General features: G+C 43.0%; 1 protein-coding gene across 1 annotated transcript; it reads right to left on the bottom strand.

Moving 5' to 3' along the window:
- Nucleotides 1-845: 845 nt before the first annotated feature.
- On the bottom strand, nucleotides 846-18,935 carry CCDC15 (coiled-coil domain containing 15). Its single transcript, XM_015425643.1, has 11 exons — nucleotides 18,735-18,935; nucleotides 16,847-16,996; nucleotides 16,483-16,677; nucleotides 16,077-16,193; nucleotides 12,686-12,847; nucleotides 11,308-11,424; nucleotides 9,851-9,954; nucleotides 6,570-6,749; nucleotides 3,212-3,256; nucleotides 2,870-3,018; nucleotides 846-1,113 (listed from the first exon to the last, which is right to left on the bottom strand). The coding sequence occupies exons 1-11, from the start codon at nucleotides 18,933-18,935 to the stop codon at nucleotides 992-994; spliced, it is 1,542 nt and encodes a 513-aa protein (XP_015281129.1). The 3' UTR covers nucleotides 846-991.
- Between the last annotated feature and the right edge of the window lie 264 nt (nucleotides 18,936-19,199).

Here is a 19,199-nt window from a genome sequence, read left to right as displayed (position 1 = left end):
CTAGTTAGACTGCTTACAAAACATCACAAGCAGAATCTAGAGATGGCTGCTGTAATGCTACATAAATCACACAATAACAGTCCACAGTATGTACCAAGATCAAAAAAGGTTAAAACATTTTATCAGAATGGGGTAGCGAGAGAACTACCACTGTACTTAGTACCTGAAATACCATGTTTTCTTGCAGCTGGCATGGATCAGGAGAACACAGCATCTCATAATTCTATTATCTGAGTGAAGAAGTTTGGTTCTTTATAAAAATTAGAAAAAATAATTTGTTCAGAAACTTTCTGGCCCCAGATACAGGGTCATTATAACAAAAGGAAATTGTACCGTTTCAACAGCCCTCCCTGCCCTCTTCCCATATCCAAACCAGGAACTAAAGAAGTCATGAACAAACTCTCAGTCACATAGCTACTACCATATAGTTCAGGATTGCATTCAGTCATATTGCTAGGTAAACTTTTTTATTATTATTATTGGAATATGCTGGTTGAAATATTTGGCTGAATGTCTTCACATGTGAATATTCATTCATCAGCACACAGCCTTATGAGCATCATCACTGGTGATGTCAGCTGTCCTTCTGGAGCAATCACATGACTTCAATTGCATTCTTAGAGTCTAGAGGCGGATAAGAGTAGCCTTGAATTAAGGCAAAGACATTTCTACGTAAAATGAGATGAGCAGAAAGGAGACACTACAGCTCAGTCCTAAAAAAGCAAAACCCAAAATCCTAGAATACAAGCCACCATGTCTGATTGAATGTCTTGCAGAGATGGGCAGGTTTGCCCAGCCTTAAGCAATCCATGGCTTCTTCCAAGGCTAATTCCTTGTGTGGTATGTATAAGGAGCCTCCTTTCTGGTTCATTTTTAGTGGGACTTAGGTCAAAACCCAGAGGAAATTGGGCATGCTCGTTGTTACAGAAACAGGTTTTTGCAGACGTCTTGACTGAACAGAGAGAGGGAGAAAGGGAAGCACCATTGTCTTTTAAGAATTCTTGTCAGAACGGGCATGTACAGTAGCAAACGTATGAACAGCGAGTCTTGTGTCTGAACCGCCATCGAAAACATTACAAGACGAGATCACAGATCTCAAGGCATGAGCATATGCTGAAAAGAGAAAGAAAAGAATAGCATTATGTAACCTAGATACATGCTGGAGTAAGCTCCCTGAAGAATCATTATTCTAGTCTACATTTGGGTTTTGCTTGTCAAGACAGTAACAAAACAATGAATGTATCTCCAGTTTTTTTCCCAAAGGCATTTTTTTCCAAGTGGAGAGAACATCCATAGGATTCAAGGTCATTGAACTATAATTTGGGTTCTGATATAGTTTAATTGAGCAGCAGGAACGCTTTTAGCATAACCAGGCAGAAGGTGCAGTTACTTAGTAGACAACATTGCCTGGGAGAGGCAAAGAATGAAGGTTAAAGGCTGTGTCAAATACAGTATGCCTTTATCTGCTTCTACATTTCAGAATGAAGAAAGGCATCCATTGCTTCAAACTCTGTATGGGACAGTATATACTTGGCTTTCGTATAAGAATCTTTGTTTATAACATAACATTTGCACAACCACATTTTAAGTACCATGCTATTAGAAGAGCAGTGTATCATGTTTGCCTATCACAAACTAGAGAGTGTATGTTCAAAACCCCCATGATAACCAGCCTAAGATGCTGTGTAAATTAACAGGAAAGGAATTTGCCCCCAAGCCCCTCAAAAATCTGGAAGCTACAGAGAGAAAAAATATCTCTCAGCCTACCTATTAGAAGCTGCTCCCTGTTCTCCCTGTAGCTTCAGAGTCTAATATGCTAAATTTTAAATAGGTTTAGCTCTACAACACTTGAGGGCTTGCAGCTCTTGAAAAACGGAATATAGCGCCAGTTTTATACTTTGAGTAACTACCATGCAGGAACCAAAATAATAACTCAGTGGCTATTAGTGCATTCACCTCTATCCAAGCCAGAAAAATAGTCAGAAAGCACCCTATTGGTATTTATTGGCTATTTTTTTCAGCTGGATATAGAGGGTTTGACATCAGTCCTTGCTTTGTTTTGTGCTGTTTTCCCCCACTATTGTTTTTTTCCCAAGAATCCTGGTTGTTGTTTTTTTGTGCATACACCTCTAGTGGCTACGAAGGGAGTTTGTTCTCCAGCGTATAAAGAAAAATCAAAATGTTGTGTCTGTTGGAAGGAAGAGTGGTCTACCATAATAACATGGACATGGATATTCTAACTGAGCCCTAAAGATGAACTGTGCGGTTGGCATTAAGAATAAAAACAGATTAGCATCTACCAATCTCTCAAGAAGATTCATTATGAACAGATAGTTTTCTGAGAACTTCTGTCCTTCAAGCTACCAGCTGCTGTCCTTCAATCCAGCATGGTGTAGTGAACCAGGATCTGGGAGACCCATGTTCAGACCTGCACCTGACAAGGAAATTCACAACCTAGCCTTCTTCACAGGATTGTTGTTGTGTGGATACAATAGAGGAAATGGAAATGATGTAAGCTGCTTTGGTCCCAATGGGGGAGGAAAAGTGGGATATAATATGTACCTGTATTAGTGAGGCCATCAAATGGAGAATATAAAATAGGCAGGCATCTTTCCATCATGCCAGACCCAAAATAATCTTGCCAAAAACCTTCCCAAAGCAGCTTTTTACATTAGCATGTAAATAGATATTTATATCGTATATAATTGCTGTTAGCTGCTGTGGAGTGAAGACATATAAACTATTTTTTAACAGGCTGCAATCTATTATGACAGGTCATTTCAAGGGATACCAGTAAATTAATCCACACCAAGTATGCAGAATATGCTTGGAACAAGGGATCCATACAGACTTCAGAAGACATATATACCTTTGTGGTTTTTATAAAACACACAATTATTGGCACAGCTATCAGGATGACAGTCCCAGAAATCTGACCCACAGAAGCACAAGGAAGGCAAGCTGATATTGTACATTTTGATTTTCTTCTCCATCTGGGCCCGTAATGCTTCTACATATCTGAGGGGGGAAATACAAAATGATGTTGTTTGTCTGTGATAGGAACAATTTAATGGCTCAGTATCAAAATGGACTTGCTGTATAACACTTCTGAGTTGATTCTCATGGCCAAACAGGTTTGCAGCCACCTCCAATTTGGTACTGACTGGCTGGAGTAGATACAGTGCACAAGGAAGGCAAGCTGATATTGTACATTTTGATTTTCTTCTCCATCTGGGCCCGTAATGCTTCTACATATCTGAGGGGGGAAATACAAAATGATGTTGTTTGTCTGTGATAGGAACAATTTAATAGCTCAGTATCAAAATGGACTTGCTGTATAACACTTCGGAGTTGATTCTCATGGCCAAACAGGCTTGCAGCCACCTCCAATTTGGCACTGACTGGCTGGAGTAGATACAGCATCTTTGTGCTCCAAGCAGTCACAGGTAAGCTGGTGGCTACTGTAGAGACACTGGATTTTTTGTAATATTCATACTAAGAATTATTAGGTACATAGAGGAACAAAGCCTAAGAAAGGAAAATCAGCATGGTTTCTTTGAAAAAGTAGACAACCTTTTAAATAACAGTGACCCAGCAGACATTATGTACTTGGACTTTCAACAGGCTTTTCACAATGTACCCCACCAAAGACTCCTGAGTAAGCTTAGCAGCCATGGGACAGAGGATGGGTCTTCTCATGGATTAACAACTGGTTAAATGACAGGAGGCATGGAGTAGGAATACAAGACAGTTCTCATAACGGAGGGAAGTAAAGAGTGGGGTCCAACAAGGATCGACCTTGGGGCTGGTCTTATTTAATTTGATCACAAAAGATCTGGAACTGGGACAAAGCAGTGTAGTGGACAAGTCTGCAAATGACACAAAATTATTCAGGATGATAAAAACCAAGGATGACTGTGAAGAGCTCCAGAAAGATCTTCACAAATTGGTGAATGGGCAACTATGTGGCAAATGAAGTTCAGTGTAAGTAAGTGTAAAGTAATGCAAGCTGAAATAAAAAATCCCTACTTCAAGTATATGCTAACAGGATCCGAACTTGCTAACACTGAGAGGGAAAGAGTCTTTGGGGACGTACTGGATAGCTTAATAAAAATGTCAACCCAGCGTGCCACAGCAGTGAAAAAAGCAAACTCTATGGTGGGGATTATTAGGAAACTGACTGAAAATAAAACAGCGAATATTATGTCCCTGTAAGGATCTATGAGTCAGGGATCGGAGTACCTTTCCTATAAGGAAACGCCTAAGAGTCTGGGACTTCTTAGTGTATAAAAGAGACAACTAAGGGGGGAAATGATAGAGGTTTATAGAATTACTAGCGGTAAAGTACAACGAGCTCTAGAGAGATGTCATATGTAAGGAATGCATTGGCTGGATGCAGGTTAAGTACATACTAGCAGTATGTAATAGGTAAAGGTGAAGGTTTCCCTTGCTCGAAAGGCAGTCGAATCCGACTCCAGGGATGCGGTGCTCATCTCAGTTTCCAAGCCGAAGAGCCAGCGCTGTCCAGAGACGTTTCCGTTGTCATGTGGCCAATGTGACTATACGCCAAGGCACATGGAATGCTATTACCTTCCCACCGCAGTGGTACCTAGTTATCTACTTGCAATTTCTTGCTTTCAAACTGCTAGGTTGGCAGGAGCTGGGATCAGAGACAGGAGCTCACTCTGTCTTGCGGCACTCAGGTCTCGAACAGCTGAACTACCAACCTTCTGGTTGGCAGTTCAGCGTCTTAACCACTTGAGCACAAATGTGAAAGTAAAGTCTCACATGCCTTATGTTACACAATAACTGCTGTCCAATTTCCTTATAAAGACTATCTGCTTTATGTGTTTCCTAATGTCTTTCTTTTTGCCATCCTGTTGTAGCTGACTGACTGACAGCAGAGACGCCCAGAGGCGGTTTGCTGTTGTCTGCCTCTACAACTGGGTGGTCTCCCAGCCATGTACTAAGCGGGGCCAACCCTGCTTTGCTCCCGAGCTCTGTGGGGGTGGGGGGGTGCAGCCTGGGCGATCTGAGCAGTGCCCTTCCTTGATTGGTTGCCATTGTTGCAGCTGCCTCCTGGCGGTGACCCCAGAGGCTTTCTGAGGCAGAGAGACGCAGAGGTGGTTACCCCACGCCTACCCCTGCATAGTGACTCCGGGTTTCCTGGGATGTCAGGTCTCCCGGCGCGGGCTGAACTGCGGCCAGGCTGGTCTGTCCCAGGCAGGGCCTCTTCCCTCCCACAACGGCAGCAGGGCCTCTCTGTGCTGCACTTCTGGGCCTGAGCCAGGCCTTGCATGCAGCCTCGGGGGTCAAGCCCGCCCGCCAGGGCCTCCTCCTCAGCACTGCTCATTAATCAAGGCGGAGCGGCTGTGCAACACCCCCAGAGAAGGGCAAGGCGCTGGGGAGGTGCGGCGCTGCTTTGGCCCGGATGGCCTACATGCATCGGGAGCAAGCTGGGCCACCAAGGTCGTGGCAGGTCTTGCAGAGGGAGCAGGCGGAACGGCAGGGCTCCCAAGGCCTGTCCAAGGCACCCGGCACATCCTGTGCCAAACCTTCCCCTGAGGACTAGATCGCAGTTCGTCCTCGAAGGTTGAGGGCTGCCTTAGGCTCTCTGTCCAGGGGGGGCAGCTGTCTGTCAGCTGGCCGGTCCATCCCCCCTGTGGCCTCTCTGATGTCCAGATCGGGTCCCAGCAGTGGGGGGGAAGACTCCAGCCCTGCTGGTCTCTGGGACAGGACAGAGCCGTCGTCGCAAGAGCGAAGACCGTAGCTGTGTTCACAGAAGTGAAGCAACCGTCTTCTGAGGAAAGTTTTGGCAGGCGCCGCTTCTGTGAGCGGGACTCAGGCAACACAGCCAGTGGATAGGGACAGCTTCTGAGTGACACATCATGGAGCCAACTGATTTAGAGGTGTGTGGAATGTTCAGAAAGTGCCACCCCACTACTCAACTATATATAAGGAGAGGTGCACAAGGGTAGACAAAGTGGATAGAGATCTTTTTCTCCCCTTCCCAAAATACTAGAATTCAAGGACATGCAATGAAGTTTATAGGCTGCAGATTCAGGATGGACAAAAAGAAACATTTCTTCACTCAGCAGTGCAGACTTTGCTGCTGGAGGATGTAGTGATGCCACAGGCATAGCTGAGAGACATGCTAAGGGAGTTCAATGTGGAGGACAACGCAGGCATAGACAGCTTTAAAAGGGTGACTGGATAGATGCATACAGGACAGGTCTATCAGTGGCTACTAGCCATGGTGACTAAAGGGAACTTTCACATTCAGAGGCAGTAAGCCTCTGAATCCCACTGCCAGGAGATAACATCAGGGAAAGGCCTTGGCCTCCATGCCATGTTGCTAGAGGAACTAGTTAGCCACTGTGACACAGGATGCTGGGCTAGATGGGGCACTGGTCTGATCCATCAGAGATCTTGTGTTCTTAATCTCAGGTTTACCTGGGGTGTGGTGGGGCTCAGCAAACCGCTACTGCTGGGTCCCACAAGCAAAGTGGGCTTCTGGATCCTGCATCTTAGGTAAGCAAAGAAAGCCCTGCTCAAACATTGCAGCTCACCTTGCATATTCTCTGTGTCTCTGTTGTTTTGCGATCTTTTTCTTTTCTTTCACATCCTCTATTTTAAGCTGTTCCAATTTTTCACAAGCTTTCTCACTAGAGTTAGGAACTTCATGGGAGGTGGCCTCCTGCATTCTCTGTTCCTCTGCAAGGCGCTGATGCTCCTTTTCTTTCTTAATTCTGGGGACAGAAGCGGAATTTAATTCAGTCTTTCAAAGTGATAAAAGGTCAGATTACAAATTACAAATTAGGATTGCAAATTAGAAGGGCACAATTGTATTCAATTTTATTGAGAAATGTTCATGAAAAAGAAATGAAAAATGATTAATGCTTGTTAAAAGGGGATTATAATTCTTCCTGTCTCAGCATTGTCAGGGGCTGGGAAATGTGGCCGTCCTTTGAAAGCACAATCTGGCACATGATTTAATGGGGTTTTTTCTGTGCAGAAAGTGTACCTGCCTGTGAATTTAGGTCATCTGTAGATGTCTTGTTCTATGTAATGACATTATCAGAGGTATGAGAGGGGAATCAGTACATGGGATAAAACTTTCATAGTGGCAGCACTAAGATTCTGTATCTACCCAGCTCTCTTGCTTCTAATTTCATACATATAATGTAAGTCATCCCCTTCCAGCAGGCATTTAGCAGCTCTTCATTCTAGTTGTCTCTGACCTATCCTTCATGTTTTGTTCTGATTTCTGCCATGATTATTGAGATTTTTTGGGTTTTTTAAAATTCAAATGCTAGCGTATAGTGTTTTTTAAAAAACAGCTGATTTAAGAGAAAAAGCAGAATAAAGCAGGATACACATTTTTTTAAATAAATATTATATTGGACTTTTCAGGACACATCTCCCTTCATTTGGTGTTCCCTAGATCTTTTTCAGGACAAAAAGGAACTATGTCTGATGATGTGTGATGGGCTGCACAAGAGGAAGCTGCAACCTCAAACCTCACCTTTATCACATTTATATTCAGCCACTCTATCACAAAACTCACAAACTCACTGGGTGATTTCAAGTGAGTCACAGTCTCTCGGCTTTGGTTCCCAATGTGCAACATAAGGATACAAACAATGGCCTACATTATAAGGGTGGTACAAAAACCCCTGCAGTCATGCTGCTGAATGCTCAGGAACGGCACTGTATACATGCCAAGCATAATTTACTGGAATTGGCAAGAAAGCCATTTGTCAGACCGCACTTTAAAGAAAAGCAGATTGCTGTTGTAATAAAAGCTATTCGTATACTGTAAGGAAAAGTACCAGAATGTAAAGGAAACATGTTTGCTTAGCAGCAAAGACTTTCCCTTTCCTTGTAGTTTTTCCCTTTCCTTGTAGTTTTTCTATAGATGAAGTATTTATAATAGACTTTACTACATCTTTGTGGCACTTCCTCCTATAAAAGAAACTATAGGAACAATGCCAGGTTAACTTTATAACACATACAGTATAAACAAGCTCACTCCCACAGACAGGAAGATTTGACAGCCAGTTGCCCATAGCATACATCTGCTAGGATGGCACTCCTGTAAAGTACAGCTACATCTTGGTGCATGCTCCTTTGATAGTACCTGCAACTAAAGATTCTTCAACCTCTATTCTTTGATAAGAAATATAAGGCATTACATTCATTTGAAGAGGAGTTCGGCTCTTTTTTTTTAAAAAATCATAGGGGCAGTCTAATGACATGATTTCTGTTATTAGAAGAAACTATTGAAGATCTGTTCAAGTACAGCAAAAGCCAGAAGTTATCTAACCGTTAAGCAATTTTGTATTTTAGTTATTTATTTACAAGTGCCTCCAATGGGAACTTTTGTTGTTGTTCAGTTGCACAGTCGAGTCCGAGTCCGACTCTTCGCGACCCCATGGATCATCTCCCGCCAGGCCCTCCTGTCTTCCGCTGTCCTCTGAAGTTTGCTCAGTTTCATGTTCGTTGCCTCGATGACACTGTCTAACCATCTCATCCTTTGCCGTCCCCGTCTTCTTTGACCTTCAATCTTTCCCAGCATCAGGGTCTTCTCCAGTGAGTGCTCCCTTCTCATTTGGTGGCCAAAGTATTTGAGCTTCAGTTTCATTATCTGGCCATCCAGGGAACAGTCAGGGTTGATTTCTTTTAGGAGTGACTGATTTGATCTTCTTGTAGTCCAAGGGACTCTCAAGAGTCTTCTCCAGCACCATAGTTCAAAAGAATCAATTCTTTGGCGCTTGGCCTTCCTTATAGTCCAACTCTCGCAGCCATACATGACTACTGGGAATACCATTGCTTTGACCAATGGCATTCCAATGGGAACTATAAGGCTGTAAATGGAAAGTTCACAATTGAAATGGGCACTAACATGCTTGCTTATCTCCCAAACATTTGAAGCTTCCTTTCATAAGATTTGGTAACTCATTCATGTTGGAAAGAGGGGGGAGGAGGAGGAGAAGAAAAAGGTCATGGGCAATGTTCCCTCTAAGCTGTGGAGTCTTGTGAGCAAAAATTCTACTTTGTGAGCTGCTGGCATTAAAGTTGTGAGCGAGCCACTTGGCTACTGCATGCATTAGTTTGCTTTGGAGCCATCCTTCCTGAGCTAAGACAAAAATGTGTGAGCTGGAGGCTAAAAAACTGTGAGCTAGCTCAGACTAACTCAGCTTAGAGAGAACACTGGTCATGGGGGGCAGCCAGCAAATAAATAAATAAAAGTAAAAACATACCAGACTCATCATGCAAATTCCCTTTGATCAGAGTATTCTTTTATTACAAGGTGATCCTCCTTGCCTTTACATTGACTCCCCATTTGCAATTGGAAATGAGATTAGAGGTCACATGCTGATCTTGTGCCGACACGATCAACATTGATCAGACTGGGCAGTGAGACCAATGGCCGCCACAGATAAACCTAAGAAAGCTGATTACTTTCATCCCTTACTGAGTCTTCTGTCCTGACTGCTGCAGCTGACTAAAGCTTCTCCATGAGGTGAGAAACTGAAGACAGAGCTAATAAGGCTGTAAAAATGGCTTGCAAGACCGACTGAAAAGATATGATGATGCTATTCTGCAGAGAAGCCTATTGAATTGACTCTTGTGATTTACTCCTAGAGTATCACTACCTAGATTATCAACAGCAAAAAATTTACTCTCTCCCCTAACAGTGCTCAGTTCCCACAAACATTTTGCACTGGTACCATGCCCTTGGATTCAGTAAACCCATCCTAAATAAACTGACAAAAAAGGACAACAATATATTGGATTGCCTCAAAAGCCACAGGCAGTATATAAATATTTTAAAGAAACAAAGTACTTGTCCATTTTCTTCTGCCACTCCTTCTGCCTTTGCTGCTCCTTGACTTGTTCTCTTTCAATATCCATGAACAGGCGCCTGTATCTCAGGTACTGATTTTGACGCTATGGGAAAGAGGACAATCTCAGAGCAATATTGGGCAAACCTTGGAACTGATATTGAAAGATCACCCTCTGCATGGTGCGCAGAGAGGTGGGGAGCCAAGAAAGGAAGAATTTATGTCACTCTTCTGGTTTAATCAATCCAGAATCTAGGAAAATGTTGTGTAAGTTTTCTAGGAATTTTTGCTTCTCTAATTGCAGTTTCATATACACCCTCTATACGATCCTTTATACTACCCTTTTATGATCTAATATGATCTTGCTAGTGCTCGATACTTGCCATGTTCCATCACCAAAAGTGTATTTTTAGAACTCAAATTGGTTACATGCTGCAGTTACAGTTATGTCATTATCGTTTATTGCAGCAGTTAAAATGAAGGGGACATGAGCCTCCAGCAGAAGAGACTTCCCTCTGCTGGCCATCGCTTTGCTTGTATTCCCATTTAGGCAAAAGGCACATTTCAAAGCCCCAGTTTCTTCTCAATTCTACTCTTGTGATTAAAAAATCAAAAGCCTGTACTAAATAGTCACACCCATCTTAAGTGCAGAACCAGAAATGCATCATTGTGCTTTTATTTCACATTGCCAATTTATTTGATGGACCGGAGACATTTTTTGTGACCAATCACACAGAATCTCTCTTTCTAAAAATGTAGCCAAGGTAGACATGTAGCATTCCTTAGGAATCTTGAGATTAATCATACCTGGGAAATCAGGCACTTGCCCGCTTAACTGAGAATCCTGCCATCAGTGAGCAGTCAACTTGCAGGCTGCCCCTTCTAACATCTCTATAGCTATACTTTCTCAGCACTTTTTGAGAGATTTACCCTCTGCTGCTTAAGCCATGATTGGTGGCTGTCATAACTTTAGGCATGTGGTGCATTCTTTGCCCCCTCAACCCCACACCTTTTGGGCTTACAAGTTCAGTATCCCTTTCAAAGGAAGCAGCGAGATGGTTTGAACAGAGCTAGATCTAAATGCTAAAGCCATGATGTGATTGATCATGTAATTCTTCCTCCATTCACCCACAGCAAGCTAATAAACAATTCCCTGGTCCGTGGCAAAACATGGTTTGCCTTTCATCACAACGGGAAAACCATGGTTTGTTCCCACTTTGCAGTGTAGCACAAACATGGTTTATCAGTTTGGGTGTAATAGCACCAGGGAGTTGATGATCAGTTCACGAGAGAAGAGGGATCCTGAAGCTCCTTCCAAGCTTGCTGTCAAACTGAGAAACTGCAGTACAACGTTAGGATGCTGAACCAAGCCAAAGGATCATGGCAGCAGGCACCACAGTATCACATCCTTTCCCACTAGAAACCCATTTGCAATGTGACTTCATCTAGGAGTCCATACCTCCTTCTTTGATTCTTCTTTCTCTATTCCAGGCCACAGGACCAGAGTAGCTTGGGTTTCGGCACCAACTGCTGAAGTGGCAGCTGAACAGGAACCTCTCATTATGTCACTACTGATCTGCAAGAAGAGGGAGTAACAAATACCAGCACCTTCGAAGTATAATATTAAGAAGCTTGCAATGAAGTTTAACTTATAGTACCTCGATTTTTTTTCTTAAATTTTACCTGATGTTTTATATAATGAGCCAGCATAAAGAAAACAAATCATGTATTTTTCACAGCTACCATGGAAACAAGCAAGCCAAAAATAAGTGTCATAGATGACAGTGGAAAGACTGAGGCTGCGGTCACACACACTAAATGATCCACTTTCAATGCACTTTCCAACTGGATTTTTACTGTGTGAACTGGCAAAATCCACTTTGAAGGTGCACTGAAAGTGGATTATTTAGTGTGTGTGACCGCAGCCTGAATTCATCAGTGGGACTTGATTGAATCCCATATGGCGTGCAATATTTGAAATGTTCTCCATAAATTGTTAACAAAAAAGATGAACAAGGTACTTCACAAAAAAATATTGCTGTATACATCTTTTTATTAATAAGTTACTAAAACATTACACAGAACATATGGCACACAATGACTGCAATCTACAGTGTGTAGATTTCTAATTATTAGGCATCCATAGTTTAAACTAATCACCATCACTTATTTTAACCAGAGATTACCAAGACAGCTAACAACAGATCACAAAACAATATAAAATCAAATAGCTGATCAAACTTACAAAACAACAACTGAACTAAACCACAGCAGTTGACAATAATCACCAGAATAGCAAAGCTTGGAGTGAAAGAGATAAAATTATGTCAGCACAAGCAAGCGTAAAAGGCTCCCTAAAAAGCCAGGATTTTGTTGTCCATTGAAAAGTGAGCCAAGACAATGACAAGTAGATTTCCTTTAAGAGCGTTCCATAACCATCAGGTGCCATAGTAAAAAAGGTCATCATGAGCCTCAGCCTGTCAAATGTCTGGTGGCAAGGAGATGCATAAAAGGACTCCAGGTCTTTATCTCAGGGGGTGGGCTGATACATGGCAGGATTTGTTATAGATGGGAGGGGGGGATGCAATTCTGTCTTGCCTCTCTTAAAAAGCAAAAAAAAAAAAGCATGTGGGTGATTCTGCTATACTCCAATTTGTACCCCAGCTACCATTTGAACTGAAAATGCAGGAAACAGCTTAACATTTAGCTGAGATAGAAACTGTAAAACAAACAAAAACCCACTTTCCATTCCTGTCACATCAGATCTAAAGAAACCAAGCATTCTTCCAAAGCATTAACCTTAAATAAGAACAAGTCTGGTGGCAGAGAAGGCTTACTTTTCCAAGCTGTATTGTACAGTAGCAGCCCTTACTGCCTTCCTCTCGCTTCTGAATTTCCTGCTCTTGCAGCTCTGCTGGAAGATCGTGGTATCCCACCAGAGGAAACTCCCTGGGATGATTCTCGCCTGTCTTTACTGCAGTTGTTGTGTTGAATTTTGCCTTCCAAAGGAAAAACAACAATATAAGAAATATTTCAAATCAAGTGCTTCATGTGAACAGAACAGCAATGAAGGTTGTTGGAGCAAGACAGGACTGCAAAACAAAGAACCAACTTGGGGCTCCCTATGCTACATACACAAACACCCACTGCTTCTGTGTGGAAAATCAGGTTCCTACCAAATCCCTATGACGTAAGAGGAAGGAATCTTTTACAGCAAAACATGAGTGGGTGAGGAGAGCCGAACCTATCGGGTATTGTAAATAAGAAGCGGGAGACTGACCAGTTATGAAGGTACACAGAGAGTTTATATAGTTATAAAGGTGAATATATACAGAGATATTTACAGGCTATTGAACAGCATGTCATGCCTTAGTCTATGAGAACTGAGTCCCCACCAGCTTACTAAACTGATAGCTATTATTAAACCCCAGCCAATCTCTAACAAGGTGATGTAATCACTAACTCTAACAAGACCTGAAAGAGCAACACCTGCTAGAAAATACCAGGCTGTAATTACATGATTACTAGCATGACAGCTAGGTCTGACAAACAGATCAAACTGATCTATAGTAACTGCTTGCTACCTCTATCACTCTGACATATATCTCAATAGAACCATGCTGCCACCTCTTTTCAAAAAGTTATTTTGTTTATAAGTCTTAGCATCTCAGTAGGGTTCCAAGATCAAAGATAATCCCCGCTAGCCCTCCCCAGCTAAGAACAGCCATTTTTAAAAAGCTGTTTGCAGGGAAGGGAAGTGAGCATTGGAAGAAACTGTACAGCTCTCCTATTCTCACCTATGCTATATTTAAGTCCCCAGTCCCCCAACCGACAGGCTTAACTTGGGTTGTGTTGTGCCACTGTCAAGTTGAAAATTCCTGGCCACTGTGTGACTCAGAGTGTTGGACTGGATGGGCCTTTGGCCTGATCCAACATTGGCATCTCTTATGTTCTTATGAATTGCACCTTCCTACATTTTCAGAATGAGGCTTCATTTTCTAAAGGGCAAGTTCATCAACTATAATTACCACATAACAGTAGCAGCTTTTCACCTGATTACTTAATGTTGTAAACCAGATCATCCATTGTAAGATATTGGTCCCTTATCACCACAGCCAATTATGTATTGGGGAAGATAAGGCCAACAAATCTGGCATCATTAAAGTGGACTATGGCTGCAGTCACAATGGAGGCTTGCCATGATCTGAGTGCGCCTCTAATTGCACTGGTTTAGAGTGTTGTGGGGCAGACCAACCTGGGGCGGCTCCCAACGTGCTCGTCTGGTGGTCAAGCATTCACATTACTGCAGCGCCTCAACCAGCACGCTGCCCAGTTGTTTTTGTTTGCATGTGGGCGGGTGCATGCACAGATGGACTCATGCACATATAGGCAGCAACTAAAAAAAACAGTGGCAGAAACAGATCTGTGGGTTCCTTTCAGGGTAGCAGAGTTCAGATGCCCAGGGAAGCAGAGTGGGAGCACTGGCATCTGTAAACACCAGACTTTCCCTGGTGCCTGATTACTCCACTTTCAAAGCAGGGCAACATGGGCTGCCAATGACTGGGGCACAGAAGGCAGATGTTGCTGTCTAATCGTGCTCTTTAAATCTGCAAAGGTAATGCTAATATATTGCAGCAAACTGCTCGTGTGACTGCAGCCTATGTGGACTTGACAGCAATCCTAAGCAGGTCTGCCCAGGTCTCACTTCCAGGAAGTATTCTTAAGAGTGCACTGCACATCTAGCTAAAAGTAAAATTTTGAAATTCATAGAATCTATAATGAAGAACAGCACATGCCTTGTACTCTCAGCCAGCATCATTACTTAAGACAAAGATATTTTTAACAGCTCTTATTTTCATCAGCAAGTTGATTAAGTTAGGGCTTTCAAAATATTCATCTAGGCTCTTAATTACTTAAACTGAAGTTACAGAAAGGGTAGGACTCATTTTATTGTTCCGTTGCTGAAATGCACTGCAGACTATCTAGCTCAAGATCACAGAAGAACACAAGAACAGAATAAAGCACAACAGCAAAGATGACAGTAAATCTGATGGGCTGAAACTCAAGAGATGACACCTCTACATTTGAACAGTTCAGCAGCAGTGAGAGAATGAAATTACAGTTTCTCTAATCCCACAAACCAGTCTACTGCAATTGCTGTAGAGCAAAAGGAGAGATGTTCTTGCTTCAGTAGGCATGAGGGAGGAGTTATTTATACGCTCCATTTTTTTTTTCTAGAAGACCATGGTGGTATCTTTTAAAGCTCAGCTGGTGGTATTTTTTAAAGCTCAGCTGGATAGCAACAGCACCCTTATGTATTCATTTAAGGATGCGATCAGTCAGGCAAGCAAGGCAGTTATTCTCCTGGTAGTGTGTCAGATTAGTCAGCTCCCATTTGCCCAAGCAGTTTCTCATGAAATATCTGCTTCGACATTCTTTTGCAACACTGTAGCACTGATATGCCAATCAATCTTCTGTTTATTGATCTGACAAAAAGCTAGGGAAGAGTACCCTACAAAAACAAGAGTGCAACGTAGAATCTAACATGATAGCTATTAAAGAATACTGTGAAGCTGTGTAAGTGGTAACAGCAGGACACATTTTGACCCAACACCAAAAACTCATTTTGTTCTAACAGACTGATGTGAAAAATGTTCACTTTGGAAAGAAGTCTGAGGAAGGAAGTCTCAGTGGGTTCAATGGGACTGCTTCCTTGTCAGTATGCTTACAACTGCATCCTAGATCATGCTTTACAGCTGGCCAAGCAAGTAAAGACTTGCCTCCAAGTCTGCCTGGTTATTAAGATTACTGTTAGAGGCCATACTCTGTGTCCCCTCCTTTAAAAGCAAAATTGTTCACCACAAGAAACAGGACATTTCCTATGGCTGGCACCTTGCTTATGGAATTCCATTACTGCATTCATTTGCCTGGCAGCACCCGTATGAGTTTTAGCAACAGGGGGAAACCTTTATTTTCTCAAACATCTGGAGATGGTGTTTTACTTGGCCCTTAACTATTTTTTTCTTTTGTAATTGAAATTATATTCTCAGTTGCTTATTACTCATTGTTACAGATTTTTCCAATAATTCTATTAGTGTTGTGGTTTACTTCCTTTATTGTTTTGTTTCTTAATCATGGAGACAACCTTATACTGTTCTGAAGAGAGAACTAGTAAAGGAACACTGGCAGCACACAGTAAAATAACTGAACCTTTTCTCCAGAACTCACCTGCGTACTCGGATGGTTGCCCCAGGAACCTCCTGGCAGTTCTGATGAAGGTTCTCCTTCCGACACAGTCTTGCAGGAAGCCAGCCTGAGACGGACCTGCTGCACTGTTTTTCTCACCTACCAAAGTGAGATGTTCAGTTTATTTATATAAATGTTCGTATCTCACCTTTCCAAAAAAGGAAGGAGAAAGGCTTCAAATGGCTCACAACAAAGTTTTTTTAAAGAACCTCTCTGAAAAAATCTTACAGGAAAGAACATGTGATATCTACAGAGCATGCACATAAAACATACTTTTATGGGAGAAAACACATTTGCCAGTTATCTCTCCTGTGTTGCGAACTGGAAGACAGCAGTACTGAGATTGCAGACAAAGTTCTCACCACCTTCACTGAAGGCAGACACTCACACTTTGGGATTGTTCTAAGAGCTGTGCATCTTGCATTTCTTCTCCCCCCTGTTGCATGTTACTGAGTTGCTGCACACCAGTAGAACTGCAAATGACAGAATTTGTGTTGCGTCTGAATAAACATGTGCTTTTCTTGGGGGTCAGCTGTAGTGCCGAATCAGAAAATCCTATCACAACAGAGCCTTCTTTTAGAGCCTGCAGGGAGAAAAAAAAATATTGAGCACTGGAAGAGGTGCAGATCCAAGCACATCGATTGTCAGTTTTTCCACTATGACTCTACATTTGACTAGGTGGCCTTTCAAGGAAAGGTCATACATGTGCAGTAAAGAGAAGTGGATCTGGAAATTAGGAAATCTTGGCTTACTGCTTCATATGATTTTTGAAGCTGCTGCTTTTTTCTCTGCTTAACATGCTGGTTCACTCTTTGCTTGACCTCTTCTTGAAAGCGTTTCAAAGCCCTCTCTTTTTCCTTTTGTTGCTCTTTGTATTCCTCTTCAATTACAGCCGCTGAAGCCTTAAAAGAATAAGAAAAAAGACTTTATTTAGAAAAAAATTATGCTGCCTCTCCAGAAACCTACTTGAGGCAGCTTATACAAACAATAAAAACAAAAACTTAAAAGATGTTAATTAAAATCCAGCATTAAGAAAGTCTGAAGCCCAGTATAAAAGACATAGACCATAAAAACAGACAGTGGACAGCTTAAAATAACATTTTCTAGAATAAAAGAGGCTTTAGATAGCATTGAGGTGAGCCTCACGGAAAAGAGCATTTCACAAGCAAGGTGCTACTACTGAAAACCCCTGTCTCTGGTTGCCACCTGCCTCACTTCTGAAGGCAGGGGCACAGAGAAGAGGCTTGTGAGACAGATCTGAACTGGCAGGCTGGACTGTATGGGAAAGTCTCCAAACTATGTAGGTCTTCCAGTACTGAGATGATATATCCTGCCCCTGACAATAGCTGAAGTTTCTAGACTGATTTCAAAGATGGCCCCATGTAAACTGCATTACAGTAATATAACCTGAATGTAATCAGAGCATGGATCACCATAGCCAGAACACAATTTCTGAGAAATATCCATAGCTGTCATATTAGCTAAAGCTCATAAAAGGCACTATGTGCCACAGAAGAGACCTGGGCCTCTAATTGTAGGCTAGGATCCAGCAGTACCCTGACGCCATGAATCCGTTCCTTCAAAGGGAGTGCACCCCCTCCAGGACAGGTCCCGCCACCAAGTACACCTAAACACACCCCCTACTCCCGATAGGCTATTTACAGTAACCGGGCGACCATTGGTCTCCCGGCTGAGAAGCTGGCCCTTTGATTGGGCCGGCTAGGATCCTACGGACCCATTGTCTTTGGACATGAAGCTATTGAAGAGTTGTGCCTGGCCAGCCCGGGCAAGTCCGGGCATGTCAGGCTGAATACATTACAACTAGGCAGTGCACCTTAGAACAACTTTAAACAAATTAGCTATGCTTCAACTATTAAGAGATTCTCAGTATGCATACTGGCTTTGCCGATTTAGCGACTAGTGTATTATGGAAGTAAACCCACAGCTGGAAGCTAAATTTCAAGGAAAGCCACCCCCCCAAGGTTACATAAAACATGGAATTTAAAGAATCACTCAAATCACACATATGAAGAACTGCTAATAAATCTAGATATCAGCATTCAGCTAATTTGCACAATTAATATTGTGAGTTTAATCCCCAGAATTTCCAGTTATTGTTAGAGGGCTAAGAAATACTTATCTCTGGCCAAGACTCTAGAGAGCTATTACCAGAAACAGCAGCCAATAGTGGGTGATAGGCTTCCCAAGTCCCCCCGGGGGCCGGGAAATCCCCGCCCCAGAGGCCCGTTCCCTCCTGCCGCTGCCGGATCGGGCCCCGGGGGAAACTCCTCCCCGTAGTGCGCGTCACCTGGAAGTGACGCAACCACGCCGGGCACGCTGGGGGCGGGGCCACGACCATCCGAGGAAAAACTCTATGGTTTTCCCTTGCATATCCGTGGCCCCGCCCCCAGCGTGCCTGGCATCGTCACATCACTTCCGGGTGACATGCATGCGGCACGCACGCACGAGACACCAGCCGGGAGCCCCCCGCTCCCAGCGAAGATCGACTTGGCAACCCTAGTGGGTGAGAATGACCAATGGGATGAGACTGTAAAAAGTGGCTCCATAGCTGTGTGTGTTCAGATAAGCCAATACTCTGAATACTGCAGTAAAAACAGAACATCTTTTCTTAGTACTCACAAAAGCTAGGCTTTCCTCTTGCTCTGCATCTTCTGGGGCACTCTCCACCCAAGCCCCAACAGGTGCCACAGGCTGGTTCCTCTCCGCTAACACCTTCCACTTTGCTGCTGCGGACAGAGAACTCACATTTCCACACACAGGCAACTCTCTGGTTGTCCTCCAGCAACAATGCTGCAACTGCTGTTTCTTGGAAGGTAACATCCCAGGCACAGGGCACTTGCAAAGCCAGAACTCTTAGATACAGCCTCTGTACAAAATACAAGAGCAGGTTCACGAGGGCATTGATATAGACAGAGTAACACACCACTGCTGACAGTGCAGTCCTGAGCCCATCTACTCAGAATGCTACTCGGCATCTTTAACAAAAGCTTACCATGCAGAATATAACTCTGGTTGAAATGTACCAATTGCCCTGGGGAGTTTAGGGCAGCATTCATGGCCCCTTCCTCCTCCATTTCACCCTCA

The sequence above is a fragment of the Gekko japonicus genome, unplaced genomic scaffold, assembly GCF_001447785.1.
Source record: "Gekko japonicus isolate JY-2015 unplaced genomic scaffold, Gekko_japonicus_V1.1 scaffold1032, whole genome shotgun sequence".
Taxonomy (NCBI): Eukaryota; Metazoa; Chordata; class Lepidosauria; order Squamata; family Gekkonidae; genus Gekko; species Gekko japonicus.
The sequence above is the reverse complement of the archived record's forward strand: the minus strand, read 5'-3'. Positions and strand labels throughout refer to the sequence as shown.

Excerpts from the sequence above, each read along its gene's own strand:
- CCDC15 (XM_015425643.1), bottom strand. The coding sequence starts at position 18,935 with ATGTTACCTTCCAAGAAACAGCAGTTGCAGCATTGTTGCTGGAGGACA. Across the intron at positions 6,750-9,850 it reads TGGCAGAAGAAAATGGACAA|AATTAAGAAAGAAAAGGAGC; the intron begins GTACTTTGTTTC and ends TTCTGTCCCCAG. Across the intron at positions 3,019-3,211 it reads ATGGAGAAGAAAATCAAAAT|ATATGTAGAAGCATTACGGG; the intron begins GTACAATATCAG and ends TTCCCCCCTCAG.